This window comes from Etheostoma cragini, chromosome 1, assembly GCF_013103735.1.
Source record: "Etheostoma cragini isolate CJK2018 chromosome 1, CSU_Ecrag_1.0, whole genome shotgun sequence".
NCBI classification, from domain to species: domain Eukaryota; kingdom Metazoa; phylum Chordata; class Actinopteri; order Perciformes; family Percidae; genus Etheostoma; species Etheostoma cragini.
Genome location: NC_048407.1, coordinates 9,122,540 through 9,150,359, shown reverse-complemented (window position 1 = coordinate 9,150,359; position 27,820 = coordinate 9,122,540). Strand labels below are relative to the sequence as shown.

General features: G+C 38.3%; 1 protein-coding gene across 1 annotated transcript in view; it reads right to left on the bottom strand.

Annotated features, from left to right (window-relative positions):
* Window positions 1-2,645: 2,645 nt before the first annotated feature.
* The window catches only part of luzp2 (leucine zipper protein 2), a 180,117-nt gene continuing 154,942 nt past the window's right edge, over window positions 2,646-27,820 (bottom strand). The window contains exons 8-12 of the mRNA XM_034877980.1: window positions 21,992-22,066; window positions 21,081-21,248; window positions 13,970-14,074; window positions 10,712-10,786; window positions 2,646-3,539 (exon numbers count right to left, since the gene is read on the bottom strand). Of these exons, the coding sequence (XP_034733871.1) occupies window positions 3,432-3,539; window positions 10,712-10,786; window positions 13,970-14,074; window positions 21,081-21,248; window positions 21,992-22,066 (531 nt within the window). The 3' untranslated portion in view covers window positions 2,646-3,431. The remainder of the gene's footprint in view (window positions 3,540-10,711; window positions 10,787-13,969; window positions 14,075-21,080; window positions 21,249-21,991; window positions 22,067-27,820) is intronic.

Below are 27,820 nucleotides of genomic sequence, written 5' to 3'. Positions count from 1 at the left end.
CATTTTTAAGGCAATAGAGTACTGTCAAATTGGGCAAATAATTGGCCTAACTCTTTGAATGGTATGATTATGATGTTTTCAGTTGAGAGCAGTAGTCAGTAAATGCATATTTTTAAGCTATGTCCGTCGGTACACAATTGCCACGCTTTCTCTCGCTGTTTTATTACAGAGGCTGTGTTTCTGTTTTATAAATGATGGTGTTTCATTTGATCATACTTCCATTAGAAGCTGCTGCTCACTCTGTGTAATACTGTATATGTGCACAATGTGTATTCTCCATGTTGTCAACAGGAAATTTGTGCTTGACCTCGCGGTCTGTTAAGTAAAGCCGTGAATGTGCATCTATCCAAATGACTTTAACCTGCACTGATGGGTGCAGTGATTACACTAGGTCAAGACTATCCTGTATTATAGATTCTGCTTTTGAGACATAGACCCCACTACGCAATGTAAACATAACAATTCAAACACACAAAAAAACAGGATAATAAGTGCCAAAATGTGACACAAAAGCATTGGTACAATTATAGTTAACTAAATATTAATACAATATAAAAATAACTAGAGCAATATGTAAAACAGATGGGGACAAAATTATATAGAAAAGCACTGGATACAAGTGGGGATGCAAGGAATCTCCCCCATATTGTCACAGATTCTACTATCATCTTTTCATACAAATTTATTATTCTGAAAAAGAACCACTCTTGATTTGTTGCTGGTTTGATGGTTTTTATGACCTGTCTTGCCTAAATAATTGAGCAATAAATGCTATCATATTTACAATAGGCAGTATTTTGAATTCATGTTACACAGAAGCCATTGGCTGGGTGATCAGCAGAGATTAAGTCTGAGTAAAAATACATTATTTCCACAAGCTGTAAATAGGATGCAGTGAATGAAGATGGCATACAAAAATCACACTGTCACTTTGATCAAATCCCAAGCCTGTTTACTTGATAGGAAGCTTGACCATCTTTCTTCTCCCCTCCCACCGCTCCGGCCACTGGCAGCTCTGAGGTTTAATGGCAGCATTTGCAAGGTCTGTCATTGGTCTCCAAATCCTGGCCATGGGCCCTTTTGTTTGCTCTCAGCAACACGTAGAGCTAACCCGGAGGAGGCTCTCAAAATGCAAAAAAGATGGATTACTGGCCTTAAAATAGAGCTGTGCACCTGTCGCCTAACATTTTCCAGCATGGACACTGTTGGATCCAGTGGCCGCACCGAATGTCACATGAAGGAGATGCTGTGACCACAAAGCTGATTAAAGCTTTGAAAACACAAAAAAACAAGACATAACATAACAAAACATTGTAGAATTACACTGATGGCACGACTCTGCAGCTGGAGACTGATGGGTATTTTATGGTAATAAAGGCACTGGAAGGGGAGGGTGTAGCTGTAGCTTTTAAAAACCTGTTTGGATGGCTTAAGGTATTTTTAGAGTTTTTTTTGGCTTCAGGTTCTTTACGATACATTCCCTCTGCAAATTTGACTGCCAAAGTGTTTTTTAGCTCCTTGGTTAATCACCTTTTTTATTGTGTTACTGCTGTTTGACCCTGACTGATCTTGAGAAAACTTTTTTGTTTTCTTACAGTCCATTAACCCATTCCCTCCTGGTAGACATTCGTGAGACAGTCATTCAGCCTCGAAATAAGCATAACTGTATTTTTTAATATTTGAAACCTTTTTAACTTACCTGGGCGTGTCTTTGCCTCAGTCTGTGCCTCACACATATAATTTGCATCCACTTTGCATTGACATTTTAAGCAATCACGCCACCTTTAACATTTGCTTTGTTTTCAGTCTGAAAGCCTCTTGAGAGTTACATGAATGTTATTAAAGACATAATAATAACACTTATTATTTCACAATTCCAATCCAAAAAGTTGACTAAAGGTTGCAGCTCTAGTGCTTTATCAATTAATCTATTCGTTGATTAACAGAACGCTGCCAACTATTTTGATAATGGAATAATCATTAAAGTCTGTTTTCAAGCCACAATGCTCAACAGTTGTTGTTTTCAGCTTTTCAAAAGTTCCTTGTCTCACGGAATAGTATTGTAAATTGAAAAGACAAATGAAAACATTTCATGACTGGGTCTGGATTATCCTAAGGGCTTTCTTTTAACCAAAAGGTTAATTATTGAATCAAAAGAAATAAGCAAATTAATCAAAGATGAAAATTATTGTTAGGCTGCATTTGGCTGGTGTCACCTTTATACACTGTGACAGAGTCAGCGAGATGTAGTTTTCAGTGATGAAGTAAGACTTATATAAACCATAAACTTCATAATGAGACAAATGCACCTTCTTAAATAATCTTCTACAATTTGTGTATTTTGTGAGATTTGCAGTCATCCACGTCGCAGAATATTTAGAAGTAGTATTTAACATTTTGGACAGCTAGGACAAAAAAGGTCATGCTGTGACTTTCCTCATTTGTATCAAATGATTGTTCAAGTCTTTCTAAAATTATGTGATGAATAATTTCTCTTTCAGAAAATACCAAATTTGTTCTGACTTCAGACGTGTCGTCTCTTTTCTACTGGTGTAGACATCTCATTAACATTCACAAAGTGTTCATCTTGATTGCTCTCTGCACAGGCAACCTTTTCCTCTGTTGATCACAAACATACTCACTCATTTCTTTCCCACGAATAACCATTTATTCTTCACACATTTACTGAAAATTACAGTTTATTGAAAGGACACAGAAAGGTCAGATAACACAGATACATGTAGCTAGGAATTACTACTCAGTGCATGGCACATTCTCAGGGAGACGACCCATTGTGAGTCTTTGGCTCTTTGCCTTGAGTGCTGAAATATTAAATGTTGAACAGTTGGCCAGCCAACTTGAGCCTCTATAATTCAAAATGTGGAGGAGTAAATTAACCTTGCTACAATGAGTGACAAACAATATTTTAAGTTGGGGAGTAGTAATAGTAGTAGTATTTTGTATGTGTCAATTGCTATACTTATCACAGGAAACAGTGTCAGACCTCACCAGTGCAAAGGGATTTTTCTAGAAAGATCACACATTTAGAACGCAGTGTCCTTACTCAGAATAAAACTCAGATAAGTAAACAACATATGAACAATCATGAAACAAGTTACCAGTGCCATTGCTACCTTTTTAAAAAGAATTTCTAGAATGCATGCCATTTTACTATGGAGGTTTGCAGATGACAGTCTGAAATTTGTTGACAATTCCAGTGTCTCAGCTTTTGCAAACAATGCTGATATGCGTATGTGTAGTTCTCTGTGTGTGTGTGTGTGTGTGTGTGCGTGTGTGTGTGTGTTTAATCGTGTGTGTGTGTCAGTGTGTGGGCGCACATTTGTTTTTTGTGAGAGTGCGCAAGTGTGTGCTCTTAGAAAGATCCTTCAGGCAATACAGGAGCTCTGCATTGGGGATGATATGCCGTCCGCTCAGTTGGATTCATGTGGCTTTGTCTTTTTGCTGATGCCTCCCTCTGCCTCCACGCTGTCGTCTGAGAGCTTTGTGGTGGATTTTTCAGTCTGCTCTTGGCTCCTTTGCTGTTAGGTTCAGAAGATAAAGATTCTTAATGAGGCTGACACAATAACATTTCACCGTAGACATGTGGTGGTCTGTATTCCAAGCAGTAAATGCTCCTAAATATATCTGTTGGATGCAAAGGAACTTAATAAAAGAATATTGATGGTTACTAGTGGGCATTGTTACCAGACAGTTTGATTCATTTTCTAACCACACAACTTCTGTCTAATTTTAGGGGCTGCTACTTCAGTTGATGCAGCTGAATGAAGGTGTTGCCTTTGCAGTGACTAAGTGCTATTTGTCTGAACCCTCTCATCTTCTCCTAACAGGATTAGTGGATAATTCACCATAGAGTTGTTGTTTGCTCCTCTAGTCGCACAGATAACAAACATAATATTGCAATAATGCAAACCCCTTTAAATGAACATTTCCAACTGGGCCAGAACATTGCTCTTAAACACTCAATACTATTGAAAACCACCCTAAGCATGCCCTGTGGAGTTTTTTCTTTATACAGATGTTATGTTTACATCCATTGTTTTCATACCAAAGCATATTATGTGTATTATTGAGTTTAACATTTATATTTCTTTCCACCTAAAACACTTGCAAAGCCAATGCTTTATCGTGTGGACAAACAAAGCATGGACCTACTTTAGCCTATGGGATTTTTACGTATAGGTCGGCTTCTTGAGCCGTGTGTTGCCAATGAGCTCATAGGGTTTGAATTATGGTTTCTTTTTTTAAATTTGATCTCAGATTGCAATTGAAATAATAGGCTAAACAACAACAGTTTATGGAAAGCACAAGTGCAATTATGGTCAGATCTTGTGCCTGACCAATGGGAACTGATATTGATAAGCGTTGTGATTTACACATAACAGTGTTGGCTTTGATTCCCAGCTTTCCTTCCTGTTATAGGAAGCAGAGACTGTATTGTGTTTTTCCTGTAAAACCGTGTCTGTGTTCTTCATAATAATGACAAATTATAGTTTGCTCTTCTGATACGTAGAAGAAATATTCTAAAATATGTGCCTCTGGTAGATGTTTTTGATTGGTCATGCTGTGCAAACTTCGCCTCTTGTTTGGGATTGGGAAACCATGGGTTGATTGAAGTAGTAGTTAACCACCGTCATGACATAGCTTGTTGTGTTGTTGGGGTTAGTGAAGCCGGGTAACTGAAATAAATCCAGGGCATGTTGATTTTGATTCGTACTACAGGCCTCTGGCAGTGTAAATGCAAAACAAACAGAAAGGTACGCAACAGGCGGAGCATGCAAACAAGTGACGGGGGAGGGGGAAGGCAGCAGTTGGCAACAAAAAAGCTAAAGAGGAAAATAACTATATAATACAAGAGCTTTGTTAACATTGGTGTTAGCACTTTTCTTAACAAGGTTACAAAGTGCTTCCAGAAAAACAGCAAATAAAACCAAGAACAACACAGACACAAAAAACGACTGTCATGAAGCACCTGTTTTTATATATACATACACACACACACATACACACACACACACACACACACACACACATGTGCCTGTAAATGTACACAGGCATACTGTACATTGAATGGGCAAGGCAGGGCAGGATGGTAAAACAGCATTCAACATTTTCATATATGCTTTCCTGTTAAAGTCAGTTTTAAGAAGGGATTTATAAGATGCTAATGGTGTGGTGTGTCTGATTTCAGACCTAACATCAAAGGCCCGGTCACCTTTGGACACAAGCCTGGATCTTGGAACGAGCAGAAGAGCTACATCCAATAATCTGAGGGAACACCCAGGCACATAGGGGGACAAATAAATCCTCAGTGGAATTTAGAGCAAGGCCATTCTATGCTTTAAAAGTAATGATAACAGTTTTAAAATCAATACGAAACATACAAAAGCAAGAGCATTGCTAACTTCACCTTTAAGGTCCGTAACTGTTGAGTTTACAGTGTGAATAGTAAAATGTATACAATTTACAAAGGTTACCAGTTTTATCTTTAACATAAACACAACTAAAAAAATGCATTTGGGGTGGATAGGGTGAACATTGTAATTTGGGGGCATGGAGTATACCTTGGAAGGCAATGATATTTAATATAGGCCTGTCAACCTGTTAAGATGTACTAGGTTTTGAAATGCTGACTTGGAAGGGGGTAATGTCCATAGATCGGGAGACAGCTATAGAGTCCAGCTGGTTTTCATTCCAGCTATCAAGAAAATGAGTTACACATGGGGGAAAATGCAATTTACTACCTGGTGGCACGGAAAGCCAGCAGCTCTGAGGGTTTGGAAGACCTACACTGACAACAGCTGTCTGTGTACAGGTGAGTGGCACATTGAAACAAAATGCAGTTGAAGAGAGTGTGTGTGTGTATATTTTTTTTTTTGCGGGGGGGATACTCTTATTCAGCTATTTTTACAAAACACTTTAAAGACAACATTATTGGACTCCAATGTATTTCATTGATGGGATGCGATCATCTTTGCTTTTTTAAATAATTTAGTCAGTTTTGGTAATCACATGTTTAAGCACAGCACACAGGCTCTGGAAACCAATTCCTCAAGAAAAGCATCTGTCTTGTGTTTACCAATGTCACTTTGGAGAATGCCTTTAGGCTTGCTGGCTGCTTGCAAATTATTGAGTTACACATCACTCTGCATGGCAGTGGGTTATAGTTCTATTACCTGGCTTAAGGCAACAATAAAAAAGAGGCAACACACACTCCTACATTTATCGGATCACTTTCAGGAGAGCTTGAAGGTAAACTTTGAATTTTACCATACTATAATTGAGCAGTTATGTAATTATAAAATATTACTTGTAGTACATTTTTTATTAAAGTATGTGCAGGGAGTCAGTGACTGAGCCTCTCACTTCCATCTACAGGCAAACGATTTCTCAGTGAATACACTCCTGTGGCTTCTTGCCAACCAAGAGGTTGCTGCCCACTTTGATGTGGGTTTGGGATTCTCCTTTTTATCCCCAGCTAAAACTCTCTTAAAGGAGAATTATGGAAAATTTGGAAAATTTGGAAATTTGGAGTGCTGTCAGTAGAGAGACAAATGAAACCAATCAGTGCAGCCTGCACCCTGTTGTCCTCCTGCTGGAGTAGGCCCCCAGCAGGCTTAAACAGGGCAAGTTGTGGTAATTCAGCTACTGGACATACTTGTTTATTTCAGGTTTTCCGGTGAAGTCCACACTAGTCGATTGTCACAACTTTTATGCCTTTCTGTCACATCTACTGCAGTTAAATTCACTGTGTTCACTTGGGAGGAATGACTGCACATGGCTAGACACTGGTAATGACATTTTGAACATGTTGAGAAGCTAAAACATGTTTAAAACTTGCCCTTTTAAAGCCTGCTGGGTGCTAACTCTAGCAGGAGGATAACATGGTGTAGACAGCACCGATTGGTTTCCTTTTTCTCTCTACTGACAGCACCATACATTTAAAAAAAACAGAGCTACATCTTAAAATTGACCGAAATTCTCCTTTAAGGACATCCAGAAGTTTTTTTGCAAGGGTGAAAAAACATCTCTCTCAGTAGCAGCACCACCAATGTCAGCAGTCAGGCGGATTTTTCTAAGCAAAAGTTCTAAACTTTTGTATTATTCCAGCTTCTACTTGCACTTTTTAAAAATGAAATCAGGAATGTCGGAAACCAACCAAGTTATATTTTTGATTAAAGAAGAAACTGAAAATCTTGAATCTTAATGATGGACTCAACGGATTTCATAATGTGGCTTTATAGCAGGGGTCTTCAATGTTTTTAAGTTAAGGACCCCTTAACCGAAAGAGGGATAGACCAGGGACCACTAGATATTGTATGAAATGAAGTTGGATATTAAACTGGGCCTACAATATAGAGTAGGGTGGTGTAAAGCCTTTACACATTCTTTTTGCATAGAATAATAAGCTACAAAAATAATAACAGTTTCTGTGAGTGTCTTAGTGACTAACTTACCTTTAGGCAATCAATAAGGGTTTATATTCACTAACAATATGTTGGCATTATGTAAGCCCTATTTTTGTAAACTTAAAAAAATTAAAAAAAATAAAAAAACTGCCAATAATTTGGAGGCTCCCCTGCAGTGAGAGTCTCTGCAGGGGAGCCTCCAAATTATTGGCAGTTTTTCTTTTTTTCCTCTGGTCCCGGCCCCTGCTGCTGGAGATCTCTGCTTCAAAGCCTACACTGTGTATTTACCAAGCCAGAGAATAGTTATTTTCCACCATGCTTTTGAGGAAAAGAACATGTGAGTCTTAAAAAGCCTTAAAAAGTCTTAAGTTTGGTGAAGTATGTTGTTTATAGGTCTTAAATCCTTTTAAACAGGTCTTCATTATGCTAATTTTTATAAATTCCTTGATGTTGTAGTTCTTTCTTTCACTAGTCTAAATATAATTTAGACTTAACAACGTGTCCCTTATATTGCAGCTTTCATGTTATTGATGCGAGTCTCTTTTGGATTGTATCATAGACACAAAACTGACTTTTATTCTTCAGCTATGGGGAAGTGCATGTTCAGCGATACTTGGCTTGATAAAATCACATTAAGACGTAGTTGATGTTGTGATAAAGGTCTTCATCTTCATTGATAATGGTCTGAAGACGTCTGAAAACGGCTTATATTTGACTTGGTGAAACCCTGAGAAATCCTGCTATAGTTAATCTGGCTGAAAACTGCTCTGTGGATGTTGGTCTGTCAGCGAGCCACATCAATGAGAGCCTCTTTGTCTGATCACTGTGCCATGGGAGACTGAGTGAATACGTTATTGTACAATATGTCTTGCCTAAAAAGTGCAGGGGTTATTTAAACACTTCTTTGAGTTGTACGAAAACACAACATGTACAAGACTACACAAATAGCCCTTTCTTTCAACAGCAGTTGAACATTAGGCGAGATGCCACTCAGGTTCTCAGTCTCCCAAATCGAACATGAGAACACATAATGAAGGTAAAGTAGTGACAGGAATAGAGTGCACTTTAATGCAGATTGATCCTCAAAGACCAGGATGCAAATCATTGCTAATCAAATTGTTTACAACACCTGGAATGGCAAGTGCAGTGCATGACGGATACCAGCTGACAACAGGAAGAGTGAGTTGGTTGTTGAATCAGTGCTAAGAAAAAATATGAAATTTCCCGATGAATGAGATTTTTTTTTTAAATCACAAGAAAAGCTCAGATGTCTAGTAATTCAGTAGAAAAAATGAGACATTGTTTTGTTCCTCAACGTTGCTATAGCTGCTAAAAAAATACAATAAAAAATAAACAGGAAAAGAAGAAGAAATCATATTTCATATTTTCATATTACATTTTAACATAACTTCTGTTACGATGTAAATGGTTCACTACTTTTTGTCTTGCATCTTTTATTCATACAGATCAGCACAAATGCCTCTGGGAATGAGATGCTTTTGACTTCAATTACATGTCACATAATGTTGAAATTTTTCACTGCATTGCATCTAAACCAAATACCCTTATCATGTACTGTTACGAATCAGTGACACAGGGCAGTTGTAAAAGCACATTCCGTCAGACCATCTCTCGGAATATCGCTCTGGCACAAAACAAACAAGTGAAGTCAAATCTGCCCGTTTGTCGAGATCTCTTTTGAAATATTCTCGTATTCTTGTGCAAATGTGTCTAAAAATGGATCGCTGCCACTTGGAATGCAAGACAGTTGCTCAGTTACACAGTATTGCACTGCATTGAAATGAGATGCATTGTTTTGTTGTACCATCTGCCACCGCCAAACAGGTGTGACTCAATTCAATAATATGATGAGGGAGGCAGTTATGCATAGGCGTTGGCAGGGCATTGATTATCACATATACTATATGTGACTTTGGCACACTGAATACAAGGCTTCGGCAGATTGGTTGCCCTCTATTAGGAAAGTGTTGAAGGCGCCGTGTCTCACTCCATCACATTCTATCATCTGCTGTGCTTCGATTCACTTCTTTGTGTCGTTCTTAGTTGCATACTGACACAAATCATTATGGGTTATTAGTTATTAGTTATGAGTCCCCATAGCCACAGTGGGCTGGTTACATCCGTTTAATTCTTCTTTCCATGAAGTTTTTTTCAAACATGCTTGTCTTGCAACATGTTTTTGTTTTTTTATATTTTGATTATGCAATTGTTGGCTAATGCAACAACTCATTTTTAAAATAGCTATAAATAGATTTCTTGTTGTCAAAAATATCCATGAAAAGGAAAGTTTTCCTTTAAAAGACCAAAACCAACATGATCCACTATGTGTTTCCCTGTGCAGCGTATTTTTCTGTGCCATAGACTTTAAAATTGTTTTGTTTAAGTCACATCAAATTAGCTCCAAAGTTGCACTGGTTGACATGTTCCTTCATTATCAGGAACCCACGCACTGTAGTTCATTCAGAGTCCCAGATACTCGTCATAGACGGTGCTGTAAATACTTAATACTATAAATCCACGGCTGAAAATAGTCTCCAACAAATGCACTAGTTACTCATCTTAGTCATGTTTTTGTTTTAGGAAACTGAGCCTTAAAAAATAACCTATTTGATAGGTTAGTATTTATGCATGCAGGTGTTCGAATGTATCTAACTATTCTTCAGGAGCTTCCATGGCAGTGTCAGCTTGAAGGTGACACTGGCTCGCAGGAATAGATTGAAATGTGTAAAGCTATTAGAAGTGTCTTACATATAAGTAGTAGTTTGAAGGCAACCCTATCCCACAGAAGTAAATAGATTGACATGTGTGACGACAAGAAGAAAAGTATAAAGGAGGAGTTATTCTGATGTTCTTGGACCATTTTGGATGCACACTCGTGTGTGTACCCACGGTTATCTTCCTTGTTTAATAATTGAATAATCTGCATTTAATCTAAATTCATCGAACTCGTCATGTGTGAAGTCTCCACCCTCAATTCCTGTTATTACAACATTACACTATTTATTAAGATTTATGTCTTTATTTGGAACCAATGGGCTTTTGGCTGAGTGCCACAGACAAAGATATCAAGTCAAAAAGTATTGTGAGAGAGACTACATTGTCAATTTTGGTCTTTTGTGGGATTTCTTGAGCATAAGAAAAATATGAAGAAAAAAACCCCTCACATCCTGTGCGCCATTCTTACTGATGACAAATTCCCTGTGGGGCCAGAGAAGAACATGAATTGACCTGTATGTGATTATATAAATTTGAGTGACGCTCACCTGCTGTGCTTCTGGTACTTTTTTACTTGCTGGGGTTGATTCCTCCGTCTGATTGTGGAAGCAGTCGCCCCCAGTCTAAAGGAGGAGTGTAGAGGGAAAATATTTCAGTGCAGTGTGGAAGTTGTTTTAATTTCCCAGCTGTCATCAGATGAATAGACCACTCTAAGTGACATTATTATGTACGTTTGATTTTCACCAAAAAGCTACCAGAAGTTTCATTACTTATTCCACGGCCATAGAATCATCCAATTAACATTCTCTCTCGATTTCTGACAGTTGACATGAGTATGGACAAAAACGGTCCAGTTTTCTGGTGATTGAACCATTAGATCATTTAGTTATTAGTCACTTAAAGGTACAATACATTGACAACTGAATTGATAAGTGAGCAATGGATAATTGTATAGCAATTTACCAAACAAAAAATGCCATTTGGCAAACATTTGGTAGTTCCAGTGAGGATCTGCTGCTTTCCTCAGGCTTTTACAGCAATTTTAAAGCAATTTGAAGATGTCTCCTCTGGCTTTCAGAACCTGAGATGGCAATTTCTCAGCATTTTATGACATTTATAGACTAAAAAATCAATCATTAAATCACCAATACAGAAAATATTGATTAACTACAGCCCCAAAGGATGTGTTAATGTTATTCTTTTACAGAATTGCACATATGGCTAGAAGCAATGTCAATTATTTTCATTGCTGCGATACATTTGAGGCCATTTTGCACCCATGGTAATAATTTTGCTTTCATGTAACATTACAACAAATTGAAAAACTAAATATGGTCACTACAAAGTCCATGAATTACTCCTCTCTAATCTTATCCGTAGGTTAATTACTTCATGAATGAAAACGAAATGATGCCACATGACAGTGAAATGTAGTGGCCTTAACAGTTAAATTTAACCAATAAAAGTTGACTGTGAGTCAGGTACAGAGCACCATGAGGTCATGGTCGTTTCAGAAGCCGTTGTTGTTGTTGAGTTTAGCTGACATCAGTGACTGTCCTGCGGCAACAACAGTTAGGTTCAGCCACCAAAATGACTAGCTAGAAAAAAGCTTGTGGTTTGGCTTAAAATACTGGTCCCCTTAAGTTGCCCTGCTACGCCCTGAACTGCTACAATTTCTAGGCAAAGTTCCACTATCTTTATTCTTACTATAATTGCCACAGTTCATCTTTCCAACTGCTAATTATATTTATATATATATATATATATATCTCTATATCTGTATCTGCTACAGGTGCCGCCCACAGAGAGCCTGGGTCTGGCTGAGGTTTCTACCTAAAAGGAAGACCTCACCAAATGCTTGCTTGTGGTAAACTGTTGGGTCTTTGTAAAATATAGACTGAGGTCTAGACCTACTCTATCTGTAAAGTGTCTTGACATGACTCTTTTTATGATTTATAACTATTAATGAATGACATTGAATTGAAGTAGTATTCTAGGGACAGAAACACCCGTTGTGCAAGTCTTGTGTTTTAGGTTTTAGAGCCATCCATCCACCCTGACCTCTTTCCTACGCACATATTTGCGCTCTTCCACAGCGGCAGTCAAAGCGGTGCATAAAGAGAAACGTATGTGGAATGCATACGAATTACACTGCATTACTGTTCGTAGCTATAAGTACGAATGGTTGATGAGAACAGCCTGATTACTTGCTTGAAGCACCTGCTGCAAAGAAGAATATTTGGATGCATTGAACCACATGTTGACAAATGAAGGTGAACGCCTGGATGTGTCACAGCACTGTGAGTCAATCTCCAGCCCACTAGACTTTGTGCGACATATATTTCTATTTTTCATATATCCTTAACAGTTAAGTGTGACGTCTGTCTATGAAAAGCAAATCAACTGTTGAGTGGAGTAAAATCCATCGCATTTCATTTCCAAACTAAAGCATAGACTGCGAGCTATACACACTCATACATACTGTCTCTCCTCATTTCCTCCCAGCCCACCGGGGTGATGTGGCGGCATTCATGAGCAAACACCGTATCTCAGTCTCTGCATCAAATATGTCTCCTGTTATCTTTATCCAAATGGTTCTCTATTTTGCTGCACGATTTATTTTACAACCCTGCCAAAATGTTACAATCAATCATAGAATTTCATTAAAAAAATATTTCTTTGACACAGTGGCATCCCTCTGTACAGTACTCCCCTGTTTCCAGTGGTCTATACACTAATAACTGGAATGGTTCTTGATAGGCACTTACTTATCCTTATGTACCCAGTTCACTTCCCCTGCTTTCTTCACATCCTATTGGTTTAGAGATTCCTTCGTGATGACTGACTGCTAACAGTTAGATCGTAAAGAAGCAATTCTGTGACAATACCAAAGTCCTCACCAAAAATAACTAAATAGGACAGGTCAGTGCTTGCTTCGCTCCTCCCTCCTTCTCTAACTGCTTCCCAAGTACCAGCAACGCATTCGGTTCCTTGAAATTATTCAATGAAGATCCCCAGTGTATAGTTCACTCTATGCGTGTGCTGGACAAGTGTAGCTATGAGTGAAAAGCTCTTTGAAGTTGGTGTGAATGTGCAAATGTTATCTTCACTGCCACTACAGCACTCTCTAACTACAGCACACTCCAATGCAGCTGCAGTTATCATGCATTGCTAGAATCATAACATTTAAGGTTGCAACGTACACTTATGTTATTATTGTCACTATTGATTGATGTGTCAGATTATATGTTTGATTCATTGATTCATCATTTAGTTGTTTATTTAGTTGACATTGTGCACAAAATGTCACAAGTTCTCTTAAACCCAGATAATGTCTTCACATTCCAAATCGAAATGCCCTTAGGTGACTATGATCTAAATAAGAAAAACAACAAGCAGCACGTCTTTGCATTTTGAGATCAGTAAATGAGTCTTCAATGAAAAAAAGGCCTAATGGCTTCAGTCCTACTTTTACCATTGTTTATAACGAATGTTTGACAGAGGACATTTTTATTCTTTGGTAATGTGCATTTAGAACCGATTCAACAAAATGATAAGTGTACAAGTTGAGCTAAAAAAACTATTGACTAAAGAAGGTATATCATCATGCTGAAACTGGTTGCAGTTCCTGCATACAGTTTACCAATCAATGAACCTAATGAAGACACTTGAAGTAAAAGTGGCTTGTCTGGTTTCTGATGAGGGACTTGAGCATGAATGCAGTGAAAAGGTGAACAGATGAACCTCATGGATACAGGCCCTCAGGTCACATAGGCCATTATAGTTTAATTACTCTAAAGGCTCACCTTTTCCATCTGGCAGTCTTTAAGTCCGCCGCTCTCTCTGCTCATTACTCCGATGTTCATGGATGATTTACTGCCTGTGACAATTCTCTGAACTTTAGAGATATCCTGTTGGGAAAAAGAGAGAACATTTCAACTTGAGGTTAAAAATAAAATGTCTGAATGGCTTGTTGATGCAGCAGTGGCTCTGGGGTTCTTGAAAAGTAAACAGTTGTGACTTAAAGGTTCGTAGCGGTTTCATCTATACTTGTACATCCAAACTAATCCAGTTTATTTGTTTGTAGTAAATAAATCATGGCTGATTTTACAACAAGCAGCAGGAAGGGCAACAGAAACAGAGTGCTGAACAACTAAAAAGAGAATTATTGAAATACTTGGAAGGCTTGGAGGTGAACCTGGTAATATACCACCATACTCTATAAAACATATCTAGTAGTAATATCAAAATAATTCTTACTAATTGCACAACTAATTTTACAATTTGACTTTTAACTGCAGTTAGAAGCCAGTGTCCACAAACACACCAGCAGAGTTTCTGAGCTATGGTTTACAAAGTTGGCATACAATATGCAAAACAATTGTCATCTGAGATTAAGAGCTACTGTGATGAGGGATGCAGTTATATTTTAGTAAAGTAAATAAAGCTAAGTAAGTAAGCACTGTGAGGCCCATCTTGACCAGCATGCTAACGTGCTTACAAAGACAATGCTAAGATGCCTATGTTCAGCAGGTATAATTGTTAGCATATCCACAAAAGGTTAGAGTGTTACCATGCTTAAACACACAGTACAGCTGAGGCTGATGGGAAATGTCATTAGTTTTGCAGGTTTTTGGTCATAAACCTTGGTCAGTAGTTATCTGTCTGTTAATCTGGGGGGGCGGAGCTTCTGAAGGGGATGTATTTGTTTGGCAGTTGAGTTCAAATATCAATAATCTTTGCCCAGCATCGCTTAAATCGCCAAATAATTGGCATCAACACATCTCTTTTGCAAAAAAGTGCAGGCTCCCTGACAGTGTATTCCGGAGAAGACTGATGTCAATAACCGAGGGTGGTGGAGAATATTTTCAGCTCAGGGTCCCCTGAGTACAGCAAAGGCCTTCTGCTTGACCCTCATGCATAAGGAATGTTGACACTATTTAGGGTCAGCTCAAGTTTTCACCCACAGTGAGGCAGAAACTTCTCCAGCAACAAGCCAATCAAAAAAGTCAGATACTTGGAACGATCTGTAGGCCAGTGACTCATGTGGGTGTCGAGACAAATTTTCTTTTTTTAGGCTCTTTTAATAGTTTCTGGATATGATCATTAAAATAATTAAACAGTATAACTCAAAAGAAAAACACATGCTTGGACCATGTTCTGTATTCTTTCCTTGTGTCTACCACATATTGTTCAGTAAGCACCAAACAGTGAAAGTAAACTGAGTTTGTACAGCAGATATATCTCAAAAGTAACTCTGCCCATCTTTTGCTGTAGGCTGGTACATAGTACATTCTTTAACTGGGTCAAAAGTGTTCTCTTGAGAGCATAAAGAAAGATGTTTGCAAGATAACCTGTCACTGTCACACTCCATTCTTACTTTCTCAGCTGAAACAACATCCTTTTAGACAGGTTCAGTAGAATTGGCTTCACGTTTGGCAGTGACCGCTTTTGGGCGAACATTTCATGTATTATTTCCTGACTTTTGACAGCTTCCATCAGATCCAGCAACATTTGACACTACGACAGAAGAGGGAGGGCATTTAACATGCTCCTCTGTCTCCATACAGCCACTGATCCTTCAGTAGAAACTTGATGAAGTGCTAAAACTGAACTGCTAGAACATTTATTAGCAAGGAAAGCGCCGCTTCACTGTAGACCCAATTATAAACAAAGCAAACAATGGAGTTTGCTTCTTAAAATACAAACATTTTTTCCTGATATGAAACCCTGCGTTGCACATTAACTGTTGTTTAACCCTCATGTTGTCCTCTGGGGAAAGTGATCCGTTTTCCTATATCAATGATGTTTTTAATTATTACCCAATTGTAATTCCCCAAAATAACATGATTGATTTCACACAACGCTCTTTGGCAAGTACAAATCTCTACTATCTTTAATTTTGGGGCATCTAATTAAATTTTATAGCATTTGATATAACAAACTAAAGTGGTTTTGAAATAGTATTGAGAATAGTTGACATACTCCAGTCTGTGATTATGAATCAAATAATTCCTAATTTCTGCTTTTCAAACTCAAACATTAAGGTATCATTTCCTATTAATTATGTTTTTTGACCATAGGTTCCAAAAATAACTGTAAAACTAAAGTTAATAAGTTAGTGTTACTTAGTGTTGAAAACGTCAAAAAAAGTGACAAACATTGAAAAAAAGCAAAAATGTTAAAAAAAGTAAATTAGAAAGCATAAATAAAGCGTTGATTTTCAAGAGTTAATATCTAAGATGAATAAAAAGGGTGCTTTACCAGAACGGTTACTTACTTCTTAGTAACAATTCTCATGTTTGTTGCATTTCATTCACCATCCAAATTTAGCTGAAAAATATCTTCAGCTGCTTTTTTTTTTATCAACCACCTACTAACACTTCCTTGCGTGGCAGAGATGAGTATCCCGTAGATTTATATAATCAAGAAAACAATCCTAAAAGTAAATAGTGAGTGCTGAGAACAGGGGAATGAAATGTCTGATTTCTCCTCCGGCACAATGCTCCGAGCAGCTAAGACATCATCTCCCATTACTTTGATGAAAATTTCATCCTAACGGACCACAAGACTTGGCTCTCTCCCCGAGACTGTTAAATATGAAGCAACTTCCACTCCAATGGTGCTGATCCCTGCATCTTCACACTAATGAATCTTTCACCAGCAAAAAGAGCTTTGTGTGTGTGTGTGTGTGTGTGTGTGTGTGTGTGAGGGGCAAGATCCGGGAGAGTCTTTTCTGGTGCTTCTACCAGAGCTTAAGGCCAATTATGTCAAGTCAAACTACAAGTGTAAAACTCAAAGTGGTGTCAGTGTGTGCTTGAACAAACATCCCTGCACTTACCCACTCTGGAATTCAAAAACACAAAGCGATTTTTAGTCCAAGTGTGCTCATGAAACTCAAATGTATGTTTTATTATCCACTTAGTGGATAAATATTTTTTCCACATGTTAAAAGCATTGGAGCATTGTTTTTCTTTTTTTTCATTGGGGGTAGTGCCCATCATACCATGCTGTGTGCAAAATAATTGCCTTTTGATCCCCAATAAATAATTAGCATGTGATTAGCCATGCATTTTTAGAAATAGCAGCATGTTTAACTGAATGAAGTCAGCTACAGTTCACTTACACTAATATGTCAACTTCAAAACTGCGCAGCAGAAACTTGCATAAAGACTATAATAAACATTACTGAGTGCTTTCATGCTGTTAAGCAACACCACGTGGTCCTAAAAATAGCCAAGTTCCTGACATTTGCCTCTATGTCAGTTGTTACCTAACTTCTCAGCTGTGGGCTGTTTGGCTGCACAGTAAGTGCTGTAATGTGCTGTTATTTCTTTACTTAATTTGAGATAAATTTAGCAGTGATTTAAATGAGTTTTGACCCGCCTCCACATGCACAGGCAGAGTGGACAGATGGAGCACCCCGGTAATCTTTACAGTGAGTGAAGGCGTGCTCAGATTTTCCAGACAGCCCGTCAAAGTGTACAGCAGCCACAGGAGATAATGGAGCTAGCAACTGCTTGCAAGTGGAGTGCTGCTACTTGTATGCTAATGAAGAAGGAAGTATAAACTTCATTAGCATAAAGTCAACCCACACCTACCTTGAGTTTCCTTTACTTTTCTTTTTGTGAGATTCTTATTTTGCCCATGTGCTTGCATTTATTTGGCTCACAGTAATGAAAGAAGGATGACGGGGAAATTTAGTTATATTGAGTTTATCCGGTTTTGCAGCCTCGCCAAAAAGAGTTTAAATATGGACAGAACCTATCAATTGTCCACTATTGTATTGTATGATGCACAGCAGAGGGACACTGGTGAAAATGGTTTAGATGGTGGTACTGACGCATGATGAGAAATATAGAAAACCAAAAATCTTCTAAGGCATGTTAAATCTCTTAGGCACAAGAGAGGCAAAGTAAATTGTGACTGCTTGAAGGGGAGAAAAGCCTCTTAAAGACAGAATTGCTCACCAGGATCACGGCAGATAAGGCACGGCGGAGCCGTGGCGGGCTAGATGATTTCAAAACGACTGCAGCGACTGCTTTTCAGGAATTAGAACTAACCTGATCTTTGATTTAGATTGACATGACTGCTTGGAAGAGGGAAACATAACCACAGGAGAATATTTTCAAAAAACAAAAGTAATGTGTATATTCTGCTGGTTTCAGTTCTGTTGTTATAGGGCTAGAGTCACAGAAATAAAGAAATGTTGTTTTCCGTCATTATTGGTGGTTTTCAAAGAAGAAAAAACTATTGTCTGGGTAAATCTTTTCACTTTACACTTAAATGTCAACGTGTTTTCATAGAAAAACAAGACCACTACCTACCCTGAAGGCATAATCCTATTTTAAAATGACTACAGGCCAGTTACTTTTTATTTATTTATATATTTTACCCCTAAAAGGGATTAAATCCTGAGCCCCTAGTTGAATCTACTGTGACCTTGACTTTGAAAGGCTCCAAACAAAGCCTGTGTCACACTGAGTTAATAATTTCATAGAGAACAGACTTTAAATCCAACATACAGTACCAAAAGTCCCATAATTCCCCAAAGTAATTGGGCTTTACCTCCAAAGCTACGGCACCATGGAATACAAATACTGATGTAAATGACTTAGGCTGCTGCTTGATTTAGACACGTTATTATTCTGAACAACCTCTGAAATCGTGTTTGCCCAACTGTTATATTTGGTAGTAATTATTTCCTGGGCTATTTCCCTCTGGAGAGATATACTCAAGGCATCAGATAGACAAATAGCCACTTGAAAAGAAGGTAATAATCGGCTAACACTTAAATTCATATTGCAGACAGTGCATTATGTGCTCTCTGATGTGTGGTGAGGTGAATATTTTGGCACAGAGTTATATTCCTTGAAGTAACTGAGCTGGGAGTTACAGTGTGAAATGAATTTCAATTGTGGAAGTGTTTACACAGAGAGGAGCGGAAAACAGCAGCCTGCTTTATCTTATCTGGAAAGTCAGAGGGACAATTATACTCCACCATTACAGAGGCAAATCCAAATTCCAAGCTTTCCATTTTCACTTTACAAAACAAACTTCTCTTATTTCCATCCCAAGACATGGTAACTGCTGTGTTCAAACTGGGGTCACTGTCAATCAAACCTTCCAGATATTGTGAGGCAAAGTCAACACTGCAGGCCTTTCCATTTCAGAACACCCCAAGTCTAATTCAAATTATTAATCAGCGTCACACTCCACTTAGCTCTACTTATTCAAGGGCACTCTCTGACATGGACTGATACACTTAAAAGGCATAGAGCCATTGTTAATAGTAATAATAGCACCTGTGATTTCCCCTGCTACGACAAGTCAAAATGTCTGCTGTGAAAAAGGCCCATTGGTCATGCTTCTGGTGATTTCTAAGGGCTGTGGAAATGCATTTAGACATTCAGCTTGCATTGGTCATTCAAAGCCACAGTAGGGAAGCTGCTTTGTAAATAAATAAATGTAATCTGCAATCAACCATGATTACCAAACAGACATGTATCCATGGCACAACCTGTGTCGCTTTGACGTTTTTGATTACACCTGCAGTAAATATTCACCGCTAACATTATTACTTAGTCAGACAGCAGCGTTGCTACTTTAGTTCAACTATAACTGTAATGATGAAATGCAGAAACCTCTAACTCAGGGTTAAAAGCAAACTGGACTGTAGTTTAGCTGTTTTGGTTTACTTCTGTCAATGTGTCACACATATACATATAAATCTCCTAGACTGAGCCGAATGTTGCCCATGTAGTTATGTCACCATCTATTTCTTTGCTAATTTCAACTTTAACATTGACAACGTGATAAGAAAAGAGTAATTATCTAAATGAAACAGTGATGTTACCACAAATGCATCTACTAAAGGGATGTTGTTCATAAATGTTCTCATGGTAAAGAAATGTTATAAAATTTTAAAAAAGTAGATTGGGACAAAAGACTGCCACCTTGATTGATTGATTTATTTACTAAAGTTAAATATTCCCTTTAACCCTCATTAACCCTATTTCCTATACTACCCAATTACCCAAAATAACATGATTGATTCCACACAACGCTCTTTGGCAAGTACAAATCTCTAATTTCATTAATGTCTTGGTGTTTTATTCAATTTTATAGCATTTAGAAAAGTAGTATTAGTGTTAAGTATTAATAGTATTGAGTAAAAGTTGACATATTCCAGTTTGTGATTATCCATCAACAACCATTCCTTTGATTTTTATTCTAAATGATTCCTAATTTCTGCTTTTCTAACTCAAACATTAGAAATAATTTATTTACAAATGCGGTTTACTGACCATAAATTCCAAAAATAACTGTAAAAAACTAAAGTTAATGAGTTATTGTTACGTAGTGTTGAAAATGTCAAAAGAGTGGCAAATACGGTAAGAAAAAATACGCTAAAAGTATAAAGGGACAAAAACGTTATAACTTAAAAACGTTGATTAAAAGCCTCAACAAAAGTCTTGATTTTCAGTTTTGACGAGAAGACAAAACAAGGGTTAAAATGTTAGGAGTAGTAATTAGAGATATACAAATATATGGGTTTTAAGTGTCTTTTGAGCCATTTTAAAATAAAAAAAGTAGAGATGTAAGACTGTTACAACCTCATGGAATGAACTTGTATTTCAAGGTATGTAACAGGCTATTATTTCATGATTAAGAATAGAAAGACTTCACATTGTCTAAATGCTAGTAATAAATGCTTATCTATGTGAACTCCTTGCAGAGCACATGTTGACGTCTTAGAGTAAGACAAAGTGTTAGCCCAAGGACAGCGGGGACGGATCTACAGTAGATATATGGGAGACTGAGCACATCCCTCGACCCATTTAAAAAAGGTTAGATTTGGTTGGAGGCCTGATATCATCATGACATCAAATGGAAGTGAAAGAAATGTTGAATTACCTTGGCATGTGGCTGCTGAAAGGTGACTCTGGAGCTGTTGATGAGTGATGAATATCTGAACAAGTGGGTGGGGGAGGTGGGGAATCTGGGACTGCTGCTGGGCTGGTTGTGCAGGACAGCTGAGAAGCAGATGTGAACTGTGTCCTTCAGCGCCTTCAGCTGAGACTCCTGTCCCCAAACAAAATCACACACACAGACAGATTGCTGAATCCCTCCTCCCATCCATCCACATGAGAAATTACTTGAGCATTAAAGCCATTGGCCATGCTTTTAAATGGCTTTAGCACAGCTAGGAGGCATCGTTAGGCAATACATGAAGCGGCACTCACCAGAGCAATACAAAAGAAGTAATGCTGAAAAGATCATTTACTTTTAATCAATTATAATAATGGGCAGAATGATTGGTATAATTATTTTAAAGCAGCCCTATGATGTCAGTACTCCTGAGCCGAATGGCCTGTTTTCCTCAGCAGCACCTTTTCACCCTGCATTTCTAACTCATCTAACTTGCCCCTACTGACAGGATGTCAATAACTACATATGGAAATAAAATTACACATGATATATTGCCGCTGCTGCATGCTTTCAACCTGCTGAAGCTGAGCATTTCTAAATAACAAATCCTCGTTTATCAGACAATTGTCATGGAAATGTTAATTTTGGAAGTTATTTTACAATTTAACACTCTCTAAAGCTATATCTATACAGACTGATATTACTACACATACTTTATTCATGAACAAATCATTTATTTGTTAGACATTGCAGGGTCGAATTGGGCCAGATGAAAGAGACATGATTAGTTCAAAGATATACAACCCACAAATATTAAAAAAGCATTGAAAATTACAGCACAAAAAAATCATGAAAATCAGTACAGATTGTTTCTTTTTTGTTATTATGTTATTCACCTTATCCAGTGCAGTCTTCTCCAGTTCTTCCTTGGCTACAGTTAACTTGTGCTCCAAGTCCATTAGCTGCTGCCCCTGCAGAAAGACAGGACTTTTGAATCAGCTTGTGCCTCTTTGTTCTGTGCATCACTACCACTCTCAATAACACAGATTTATAGCGCAAAGGGGGATATCGTGTGCATGTACTGTACATTTCAATCTACATTTTTTTAAAGTGGCTTTTTCAAGATTACTCAGACATCATGAGCAACCAGGAACAGATGAAGCAAACATTGATGCTCTTTCCAATTAATGAAATTACACTAAACATTCTGCCCTGACTTTACCAGGTTTCCCACAAATCCTAAAGTCCTTTCTTCTGACATAATTTGGTTTTGAACCCCGGCTAACGCGCCGTGATTAGATTGCTTTATCGATTGCGCCGGACCATCACTTCACTCATAGAGACCGACCTTCTGAGGAACTCAGGCACAGACAGTTGTCTCTTTTCATTTGACAGGGATCCTTTACAGCAGTTGACGTTTTGGGATATAAGATGTACTTGTCATGTCTTTTTGTTAAAAAAAATGCATGTTATACAAATGTGCAACTCACATTAAACAGAGGCACCCCTTAAATTCTTACACATGAAGCTTTCCAAAGTCTGAGAGATCAACCCTGACATTGTCATCACAGTTATCTCAAATTGAGCTTTAGACATTTACTTGGCATGGAGGTCCTCACAAAATACGCCAATGATAAGCATTACCACCATGTAGGACCCGGTGTTTTGGGAGCTTACTAAGGACTTAAAGTCTAGATATTGTTGTCTCTGTTGCTTCAATGTTGACCGTTCTTTGATTTACTTTGTCTCTTGTGAGCATCCCAACTGACAGATCGCCCTCTTAAATTGAATTGCGTTGCCTTTATGTTGTACTTTTGTTATGAAACAAATGGATTTATCTGGGAATTGCAGAGATCAATAAAGGGTCATAAAGTCAGCAAACTGACTCAGTAAGTTCTGTTATCATACACTGACCAAAATTATGAATGCAACACTATTGTTTATGCCCCCATTTTTAATGAGTTGCACCTGCGGCTCTTTGCTGCGTGTCGTTCCCAGTCTCGATTCCCTTTCATGTCTTCAGCTGTCCTGTCAAGGACTGCCAATAAAGGTCGAAAATAAAGACAGATGTTCACAAATCTGTCTAAATCTGTTAGTCAGCACTTCTTCTTCTTCTTCTTCTTTGCTGAGTTTTACTGTCAGTATCTGATGTGACCACCATTTTTCTCATTCAGTGCAACACATCTCCTTCACATTGAGTTGATCAGGTTGTTGATTGTGGCCGGTGGAATGTTGGTCCACTCCTTTTCAACGGCTGTGCAAAGATGTTGGATATTGGCAGATCCTGGACCATGCTGTCATACACGCCAATCTAGAGCATCACAAACATGATCATTGGGTGACGTCTTCGGTGAGTATGCTGACCATGCAAGAACTGGGATGTTTTCAGCTTCAAGGAGTTGTGTACAGATCCTTACAACATGGTGCTGTGCTGCAAAATGAGGTAATGGTTGTGGAAGAATGGCAAAACGATGGGCCTAAGGACCTCTTCAGGGTATCTCAATAAAGTGCACCTTTGTTAGTTTTCCATAACATACGCCTATCTACTCGATCCACAACGTTGACATCAGCAAACCGCTCACCCACACAATGTAATACATTCTGTCTGCCATCTACCCTGTACAGTAAAAACAAGGATTCATTCATGAAGAGATCACTTTCTAAAGTGCTAGACACCATTGAATGTGAGCATTTTGCCCACTTAAGTCGGTTATGACAACAAACTGCAGTCAGGTCAAGACCTTGATGAGAACAACGAGCATGCAGATGAGCCTCCCTGAGACAGTTTCTGACAGTTTGTGCAGAAATTCTTTGGCTATGCAAACCAATTCTTGCAGCAGCTGTCTGGGTGGATGGTCTCAAACGATCTTGGAGCTGAAGATGCTGGATGTGGAGGTCCTGGGCTGGTGCGCTTTCATGTGATCTGCGCTTGTGAGGCCAGTTGGATGTACTGCCAAATTCCCCAAACTTCCTTTTCTTGAGCCACATTATCCAGCTCTGACTGGGGGAACCCCAGGCGTTTCCAGGCCAGAAAAGAAACTCGTATTTGATCAAAATATGCATGCAGTTTGTCTAAAACTGGCCTTAAGGGGGTGGCACCGTTGCCACCAGTCATCCCTCTGTTACCTTTTATTGCTGTTTGCCTTCTGCCCTAACTTTTTAACTAAATACCTATTCGTCACTTACCTATATTGTCATAATAATAGAATAGCGTTAAGAAAACTAAAAAGATTATTTCATTATACACCTCGTTATTGGCCAGGAGCAGCACCGATTAGCATTGGTACTCTCATTTGCCCTCTCCTCTTCCACCGAATTAATGCATTAGCATAATGGCTGTAATGCACATTGAAAACATGAATTAGACATAGAAAGTCATTTGACCGCCAGTATTTACTCACATAGACTTATAATCAGTTAGTATCACAGTAAGGTATGAAGACCCACAGTATTCATCCTTTTTTTCAAAAATGAAAGCAAAACTAATCCCACTTTCTGTCTGACTATATAAGTTGTGTCTCGGCGTGGTACTCCCGAGTGTGCAATCAATATATCAGAAAAGTGATTTATGTGACTAATTTCATCAAATCCCTAACGTTCCTAAATTGTATTACTTTCATAGGTTGGTGTGGATGTGTGCAATTAGATGGCGGGCTGTGTGTTGATTGTTAATCAGAAAGTCACACTGCACACAGAAAGTTTTTTAAATGCTGAGGTGAGTTATTGTTGTTCTGTTATTAAACAAAAGGTAATAACGTAATAATCTGCACCATGATTGTATTTACTATTTAGTTTATTTGCTAAAATGCAGGATTTGATTACAGTGTTTCATCATTTGTTTAATGCCTTTTATGTTGTACACTGCAGGATATACACAGGGTGTGATTTGCCGGGGGGATATCTATACATTGCCCGTCTCTGCTGAATTGATATATTGCCCCTTTAAAGTGATCAATGCTACTTCAGCAATAGACCATTATATATCTAAAAAATAAGGTTTTTTTTTTGAAGATTAGCTTTGGGGGTCATTTCCGCCTTTAATGGATAGGACAGCTCAGATGTGAAAGGGGAGAGAGACGGGGAGGACTTGGAGAAAACCATCACAGGTCAGATTAAAACCCTTTGTCGAGGAATGAACCTCTGTATACTGGATGTATGCCTGCTCTACCAACTGAGCTTACTGTCCACAAATTAGGATTATTTTAAACTAACTAAAGCACTGTAACATGAAGAGAGTACGACAGAATGATAAAATCTGAGCAGCAGTTGCTGGTTTTATGTAGCTGCTACAGAGGTCCGGGACACCGCCTACCTGCGGTAGTTGTTTAGCCGCCAATACGTGACTGTGAGCCGGCTACAGGCACCGCCAGATGACAGTCCTTTCAGGGGCCGTGGTAGTGGAGTTTAGGCAGAAAGAATGTGGCGATGACAGTTAAGTTTAGGCACCAGAACGACAATGACTGGATTGAAACACACTCAATGTACAAACGAGTGCTTCCTGGGTGAAATGATCTGCACCATGTTTTATGTTAACACCACGTTGTGGTATTTCATGTTGAGATTCTTTTCCACTGACTATTGTGTATAGTGCATAAATAAGTGTTTTGGCATGCCTGGCCGAGTGGCACTACATCCATGGTGTTGAAAGGGGGATTTAATTTGTTTGTTTTGTAGTGTGTGATCAAAAAACATCCCCCATTTTACTTTTTTCAGAGATCACCCCCAGGATATACACATGCTTACAACAACACACAAACAAACAAAGATTTTTGTAGCGCAAGGCAGATGTATGAAATATAATGTTTAATGTGTAATTAAGCGTGAGACGGGCTGATTGTGATTAGTATAGTTTTTTAGCTTCATTCTCTTCTGTGTATTTTTTGGATATTGTTCAGTTCTGAGTGTTTTAGTGAGCTAGCTTACATGTTTTCATATGTATCTGCATTGGCATTTGCTACGTTGTGTCTGTATAAGTATATTTATATCTCTTTATGTTGTTGGGCGTGTGTTGAGGACTTATGACCAACGCTGTGTTTTCTCCTCCTAAAACACTGAACAGGTATGTTATTTGCACAGAACTTATTGGGATTTAAAGTGTATATTTTGTAATGCTGTGAGGAAGTGTGAGTGTGAGCATCAAAGAGCAATTTTATTTAGGCTACATATTACAAAAGCATTCTTATATTCTTATATAAGATATACAAATGTATATAATATAAGTTATATTTTTGCATTTGTTTCATATGTGGGATCATTATTGTATTGAGAAATTAGATGATCTTGTCAGACGGTGTTGCATCTGGCCGTGAGTGGCGTGAGTTGAGGGCATATGACCAACGCTGTGTTTTACAGAAGCAATAAATGTCTTGTGCCAAAGCCTGAGTCTCTCTGCTTTACTCGTTAGACACAACGCGGGTAACCGGTATGTTGTGTTTTATACTGGCCTCTCAAAATGAAAAACTGCATGCCTTACATTCTAAAACACCCAAGGTCAGCTAACCCAACAAACAACATCCACAATCTGTGAAAAACAAGCGTCTGTGAAATCTCAGAGACTGCTGATGAGGCTGATTGATGGTTTCTGGTGAGTTTTATAGACCTATGTGGTACATCAGGGACTTTTGTGACACTGTGACTTTTGTGACACTGTGGGGACTCCTGGCATGTTTGCCGATTTCATCTCGTTTTAATCTCGATTTCTCCTGGCAAATGATGAACTTGTCTGTCACTTCTACCACTCACGGGGCAGCTGAAATGATGTTTAAGTTTTCACTGATAGATGAGTTATGCAGTGACAGTCAAGGACAGACCAACATTCACCACTATGGGTTTTCAAAGTCAAAATCAAATCTTTCTCTTAGAAGCTCTTTTTTCCATTTACAGGGAGTTTGGGACAATCGCACAAAGCCATTTGTCGCTGTGTGCACTCAAAAGGGAATCCAAAGGTAATAAAGTTTGAGGAACAGTTCTTTAATCATCAACACAAAGGATTGCATATAATCTCTTTGGGGCAAATGAAAGGTATAAGTATTCACTGATACACATTTGGATTCTTTTCAGCATAATGGGATACTGAAGGTTACTGATAAAAAAAAGTATTCAAATTTCAAAGAAACTTACAACGTATTATTGGATATGTGCAATTAAAGCACTACATTATAACATGATTTTACAATCAACTAAAAGAAGAGAAAGTAGACACAGTTACAAATGGGGCACTCTGAGCTGCTGTAAATGTAGCTGAACATGGATATGTGTTTGGTTGAGAAGAAAGTATAGAGTAAAGAATAATCATGGATCCAGAGTCTCACAAGCACAGAGAAAACAAATGCTTGTCTCGTAAAGGATCTCAAGAAAGTGTTTTTGTAAGTGCATGCATGTTGGATTTGTAGCATTACAGTATTGAGCCATTACCATCCATCACACTATAAGCATCATCAGTGGATAGTCCTCTAAGGACTGTGGGCGCATTGACCCAGAAATGCTGACTTTCAGGGTTAGTGCCTCCAGGTCTAAAGCTCCACATTTCTTTGCTAAATCCATTATGGAGGTATGGGGTCAGTAGGGTACTAGCTGCTCTGCTAGACGAGGCACGCAACTACATCAAGCCGTCATTTTTCTTTTCTTTTCTGTTTTTTTTTTTCAAAGGTGGAAGAGAAACAGCTCTAGGGGTACATTTAAAAGTGGACTGGCGAAGTGAAGAAGATGTGAAGGCTTGAATTCCG